Source organism: Buteo buteo, chromosome 27 (genome assembly GCF_964188355.1).
Source record: "Buteo buteo chromosome 27, bButBut1.hap1.1, whole genome shotgun sequence".
Taxonomy (NCBI): Eukaryota; Metazoa; Chordata; class Aves; order Accipitriformes; family Accipitridae; genus Buteo; species Buteo buteo.
Genome location: NC_134197.1, coordinates 2,417,582 through 2,424,043, shown reverse-complemented (window position 1 = coordinate 2,424,043; position 6,462 = coordinate 2,417,582). Strand labels below are relative to the sequence as shown.

General features: G+C 52.0%; 1 protein-coding gene across 1 annotated transcript; it reads right to left on the bottom strand.

The window, feature by feature from the left end:
- Nucleotides 1-469: 469 nt before the first annotated feature.
- SOX8 (SRY-box transcription factor 8) lies at nt 470-6,245 on the bottom strand. Its single transcript, XM_075058516.1, has 3 exons — nt 5,224-6,245; nt 3,745-3,983; nt 470-2,813 (listed from the first exon to the last, which is right to left on the bottom strand). Exons 1-3 carry the CDS (start codon nt 5,664-5,666, stop codon nt 2,077-2,079), a joined length of 1,419 nt encoding a protein of 472 aa, XP_074914617.1. The 5' UTR covers nt 5,667-6,245; the 3' UTR covers nt 470-2,076.
- Between the last annotated feature and the right edge of the window lie 217 nt (nt 6,246-6,462).

The following is a 6,462-nucleotide window of genomic DNA, read 5'->3' as shown; positions in this document are numbered from 1 at the left end:
ACTACATGCAACATATAATTTTGTTGCTATCATAATCAAGAGGTATTTACAAGGGCTCGCCAACCAGAAAACAGAATTTGTTATTGTAAAATTCCTACGTGCTTTACAGAATAAAACGAACTTGGTCTAAAACCATGCAGTCTGACCTTGCAAACCCTTACTCATGTGAGCAGTCTCAATGAAATCCTATGAAATCCTTGGGATTATGGGCATGGAAATATACTTCTCAAAGAAGTGAAAAAAAAAAATTATAAACGGTGTCTTACTATGAGATTTTTCATGTACAGGGAAAGGGAGCATGGGAAAAATAACAACAAAAAAAACCCCCAACAAACAACAAGGTATTAGGAGAACAGAAAACCTTGGTCAAAACAGTTTATTCTGAATAGCCTGTCTCCTTCAAAGCTGTTCTCCGTGTTTCTTTTCAGCACAGAAATAGGCTCAAGCAGAAAGAAAACATAACACGTACTTGATAAAAAGCAATTTTTAATTTTATCAAATTGATCTGTACAAAAGTTAGCATTGCTTAGTCAGAAGCTAGTGAAGAGAACAGATAAGTAACAGCCAAAGTCTTTCAAACTTTATACAGAAAAATAGATTGCATAAAAATGAGTTTTCTGTATTTTCCCCCACCCCCACGTCCCCAAAAGGAAATATGCAAAAAATATTTTTTAGAAAAAGAGTAGGAAACGTAGAAAAGGTAAAAAGATGATAACCTCTGAAATGTGTTTTTAGATTTACAAAGTTTTTAAAGGCACAAGTTACCATAAAATAGATGGTTATTATATGCTCAGCATACAATGGAAGAAGTAGAAATATATCAATGAAATATTAGTCTAAAACTAAGTACCTATAAATTTTTTAGTGGAGAAGATTTTAGTTTCACAGCTTGATGGATGATATCTGGTCCCTAGAAGCCAAAATTAAAGCAGAAGGTGAAAATTTCTCATTAAATTACATCCTCCTCTAAAGTAGTCCTGGTTCTGAAAGTGTACAAAGACTCTGCAATGCCTTGAATCCAATTTTAACAGCTGAAAGCAGGTAGCCAGAAAAATCGCCTGCTCCTTTTTGCAATCGTTTTAGCCTCCCAATTTAATTAGTAACTTCTCCCCCCCTTGGTATTTTACATTCCCATTTGAGTTTCCTGTTGGTGACCAGGTCTGCGATGGGCAGATTCGTTCAGTCCCTCTCTCAAACACGACTGCTGCAGCGGTTCAAAACGAAAAAAACCCAAAAACCAACGAAAATCTATAGACTCATAACACCATTTTATTGTATCATCTCCACTATTTTTATGCTCCCTCCCCACCCCATCTTTAAAATCTTTTAAAATTCTACTTTTTGCACAAAATTACTTCATTAATTAAAAGACAAAATAATACAGAACATAAATACATATTTAACAGCTTTAAAAAAAAAAAGAAACAAAAAACAAAAACACTTTAAGCTTCCAAAAAACCAAAACAAAATGTTAATTACAGCCAAACCTTGCTTAGAAGAACTCTTGACTAAAAAAACAAACACTTCAGACATTTAATTGGTTGGTCCCACCAGACTCGTTTGTTCCCACGAGATTGTTACACGGAATAGCCGGGTTTTCGGGTTTCATCCGCGTTGGTCCGAGTGAGTTCTTGCCCTCAAGGTTGGTCCGTTCCTCACATTGCAATAGACCCTTAAAGTCTCGAACAGCTTTTTTTTCTCCCTCCTCCCCCCCACCCCCCTGCTCCACTTTTGCACTTGTCAACTTCCACGACGAGTAAGTTCAGTTCAGTCCTCACAGAGGAGTCGAATGGTTTTGTCCTTCATTTATTCAAAAGGAATCGCCGGTCCTTTCTTTTTTTTTTTTTTTTCTTTTTTTCATTTTTTTTTTTACTTTTTTAAGTTGGATTAATTAAAGAAAAATAGAGCTCTGTCCTTTTGGAGAGTTTTGAAGCAAGGGGACATCCAGTTGCAACGAGCAGAGTTCCCAGTGGCTCAGGAGGCACTTCGGAAACTATCGCGGCACTCCACGCTCTTCGTCTTCATTCCTTCATTAGTGCATATGTCGGGGAAGCCCTCGGGGGCTCCGCGCATCCTTTAAGGCCTCGTCAGGGTCGTATAGACCGGCTGGTCCCAGTTAGCGGTGGGGCTGTGGGCCGGCGGGATGGACAAGCCGTTGAGGATGGGCGTCGCGTAGGGACGGCGGGAGGAGTGGAAATAGGGATACTGGTAAATGCTGGAGGGGTAGCCGGGGTAAGGGTTGTAGTAGTTGGAGCTCTGGAGGTCCGTGTAGTCGCACTGGGAGCTGGAGAAGGAGGCGGCGGCCGTGGCAGTGGAGGCGGTGGTGGCACAAGCCTGGGCGCTGTAGGAGCCGTAGTCGGAGTGCGCGGGGGAGCCGTGGGACTGGTCGCTGTAGTGGCTGGGGCTCAGCTGCTCCGTTTTGATGTGCGGCCTTTGCTGGCCCGAGTCGGCGGAGGACGGCGACGCCGAGGCCGGGCTTTTGTGAGTCCAGACCTGGTTGGTCCCGCCGGTGCCCGTGGCCGAGTGGGAGTAGGACGCGCCGTAGGAGCCGGCGGCGGCGTTGGGGCCGTGGTCGGCCGGCATGGCGGCGTGGCCGTTGAGCGGCAGGTACTGGTCGAACTCGTGCACGTCGAAGGTCTCCATGTTGTTGATGACCTCGCTGCTCAGCTCCGAGATGTCCACGTTGCTGAAGTCGATGTTCTGGCGGCCGCTCTCCACGAGGCGGCGGCCCTCGTGCTTCAGCTCCTGCTTGCTGCCGTGGTGGAGGTCGGTTTTGGGGGTGGTGGGTGGGGTGGGTGGCCCGTGGGTCTGGCCTGGGGACGAAGGGACAGCAAGGCTTTAACAAGAGCGGCCATGAAACACCCAACTCCTTCAAGAACGATTAAAAAAAAAATAAAAATGCATATTTTGCCCCCCTCTTATTGCAAGAGGGGAAGGGGGATTTAAATCTACAGCCCCGTGTTGGAGGTGGCCGATGTCCCCCTGCGACCATGCCAGGGACAATGTCCTCGTCCAGGGCAAGCCACCCGCGTGGGTGATGGTTCGCAGCAGGGAGGAGAGGCCGGGGAGCGCGCTGTGCCCATTGGGATCGCTCTGGGACACAGCAGGACACCCCCGGCTCCACAAACTCCCCCCTGCCTGGGAAGCAGAACCAGGGGGCTGGATTTGGAGGGACCCCATCAGCCTCCTCCCCGCGGGAAGCCTGAAGCCGGCCCGGCTCTCCCGGAGGCAGAGAAGCCGGGATCCCCAGCCAGGCTGGGCGAGAGCGCAGACGCGTCTAAAGCTGCAGGACGTTCGCAATCCTCCTGGAATCTGTCAACACGCGCCCCGTGCCAATTTGCAGCGCCGCTGAGAAGCGGGGAGCTTCAGGGGGGAAGCCGCCTCTCCAGGACCCGCTCCCCCAGGCACCCTTCACATGGCCAAAGGTTTATTAACCCTTATTAGCTCGCAATTAATTCTGCCCGCTCCCGGGCCAGCTGGGAAATGGGAATCCCTGCGCTTTGGGGATTTCCTATCGCACAGTCGGCTTTGTAAGCTTTTACTACAGAAAACAGTGGCCATGTTCACAACCTGGTGCAAAACCCCAGCTCTCAGGGCAACAACTCCTGCTTTTAGATGGCCCTAATCCCACTGATATTCATCCGGGGGGCAGATGAGCCGTGCCCGCCAGCTGGTTCATGTCCCAAACCAATGCACCTGGGACCTCCAGATTTTTATTTTTTTTTGCCCGTGGGGGTCCTTTACCTGTGTGATCACCATGGTGGTGGGAATCGGCCATGCCTCCCAGCCCGCTGTCCGCTTTGTAGATCTGCGTGCCGGCGTGGTGGCTGAGCTCAGCTCCAGAGTCGGAGTCGCTCTGCCCGGCTTTTACACTTTTCCTCCTCCGTGGCTGGTATTTATAATCCGGGTGATCCTTTTTGTGCTGGACCCTGAGCCGCTCAGCTTCTTCCACAAAGGGACGTTTCTCATTTTCGCTTAACAAACTGGTTTAGGATGGATTTTGATTTTTTTTTTTTAAAGAAGAAGGAGGAGGAAAAAAAAATAATCCAAAATTAACATCTTTCCCTTAGAAGTTTTCAGCCTATTTTCAGGCTCACATCCCCACTTTCCATACACCGATTTGAGCAACCAGAAAGTTAATCACAAAACGAATTTGCTGTGGCAAAAAAGTGCTAAACTATGTTGCAAAAATGTATTAAAATACCAACTACAGAGGTTCAGAAGACACCGACCGCTATGGATACCTACAACCGGACAAAACAAAATCCCCCTGCCCTATTTTAAATGCCTTTGCCAAATATTACTCCTATGTTTGTCCTACAAATGCCACCCCCTCACCGTGACAAACAACGCTGCCCATTTCCAGCTTTGTTTGGTGCTTACAAAGAAACCACGAAGGCAACAGCGACGAGATTATTTCTTTCAAAACTCTCCCCCACCCAGACCTCCCTTTGCAAACTCCTGGAGAGTCTCAAACCGCAGCGGGAGCATCGCTGGCCCAAACAGGCAGGAAAGATGCAAGTTTGGTACAACCAGACATGACCAAATATACCACACGGTAAAACGTGGCTCATCACAGAGCCTTGGAAAGCAGAGCGCACTCAGATGCCGCCCAGAAAAAAAAAAGTATTTGCATCGGTGGGCAGCGCTGAGCATGCCAGTACGCAGATAAGAAGGGAAATTAGGAAGCTGATTAAAATAACTGCTAAAAATCGGCTTGTTTGGTTTTATAGCTTGTTAAGCAACAAGCAAGCAAGCCAGGCGAAAAAAAACTTTTAGAAAAAGCCACTGCAAGAGAAGCAATTAAAAAAAAGTCGCAGTCTCCTGGGGACAGGGACACGGGAGAGGGAAGGGCCCAGGCTGCACATCTTGGTGATGGAGCAGGGAACGATCCCCCCGTGACACAGCGCTGGGGCAGGACCCACGGGCAGCGCTGCGGCCGTGGGTGCCCCGGCCCCCGCACGGGGGGCTTTTTCGGTCCTCTGCAGCGAACCCACAGGCTGCGGGGGATTTTTGCACTTCAGTTAGAAACGCTTTAAGAATCCCCCTGCGGGCACGGACGGCCGAAAATATAGTGGTATTAATAAAGAGAAATTAAGTAAGCGGTGGGAGAAGGACTTCAGCCGCGCACCCCCCGAGGCAAAGCCCCCGTCGCATCCCCGGGAGGGGGTCCCGCCGGTCCAGCGGGTCGGGGGAAAGGGGGTTTTGGGGTGCGGGACTCACCGCCAAAGTTTGCCCAGGGTCTTGCTGAGCTCGGCGTTGTGCAGATGCGGGTACTGGTCGGCCAGTTTCCTGCGGGCGGCCTGCGCCCACACCATGAAGGCGTTCATGGGCCGCTTGACGTGAGGTTTGGCCTTGAGGGATCCGTTGCCGCGGACGGGCATGGGCACCAGGCTCCAGTCGTAACCCTTCAGCACCTGCGAGACGGCGTCGCGGATGCAGGCGGGGAAACGTTCGTCCACCTCGGCCGCGTCTACCTTGGCTCCCAACGGAGCGGTACCGGGAGGGCGAGGAGCGGGAGCGGGGGGGCAACCCAGACCCTCGGAACCGGCGGGGGAGAGAGGCGAGTCGGAATCCGAGTCCACGTGGGACATGGAGCTGGTGGTACCCGCGGGGCTGCAGGGAGCCTCCAGCGTTTTGTCGTGCTCCTCGGTCATGTTGAGCATTGGTGGCCGCGGGAGGGATGGGGATGGGGAAGGGGGGGAAGGGAGGGAGGGGGGGGAAAGGGAGCGAGGGGCAGAACCGCCCCGAGGGTGAGGATGTGCCCGGGCTGGAGCGGCGGGGACCGCGCAGCCCTCCGCGGGCGCTCGAAGAGCAAGAAAGAAGAAGAAAAAAAAAAAAAAAAAAAAAGAAAAAAAATTTAAAAATTAAAAAAAATCTAGAAGAACAAAAATAAAAGACACAAACGCGTAAAAATCAGCCGGAAAAAAAGAATCAAAAAAAATCAACCACAACCAAAGCCAGTCCTGCTGCCGTCCCGGCGCCCCGCTCCCCTCCGCGCCGCTCCGCGCCCCGCGCCCGGCCCGCCGCCGCGCTCCACGTCCAGTGCGAAACTCGGCCCCTGGCAACAAGTTACTTTAAGGGGAGGGCGAACGGCTCCTCCTCCGCCGCCGCTTCCCATTGGCGGAGCGAGAAGGATCATTTACATAAGGGGCGGGGCGCCTCTCTCACCGGGGCCGCGCTGTCCGCCCGCCCGCCCGCCGCACTCCCGCCGTTCCGCTGCCCGGACCCGCCGCTGCCCGGGGCGGGCGGCTGGAGGCGGCCCGGCCGCCGAAGGGGCCCTCTCTCGGCATGTGTCGGCTTCCCTTCCTTATTTTTACCGCTGTAAATTGTCCGGGAGGGGGCTTTGCCGCACCACGGTACTAACGGGGGACCCCCCCGACGGCGGGGATGTGTTTTATACCCCCGGTGTGCGGAGGGGGACCCCCCCCCCCACGCACGTTTCGGGGGAGGGTGGGGAGC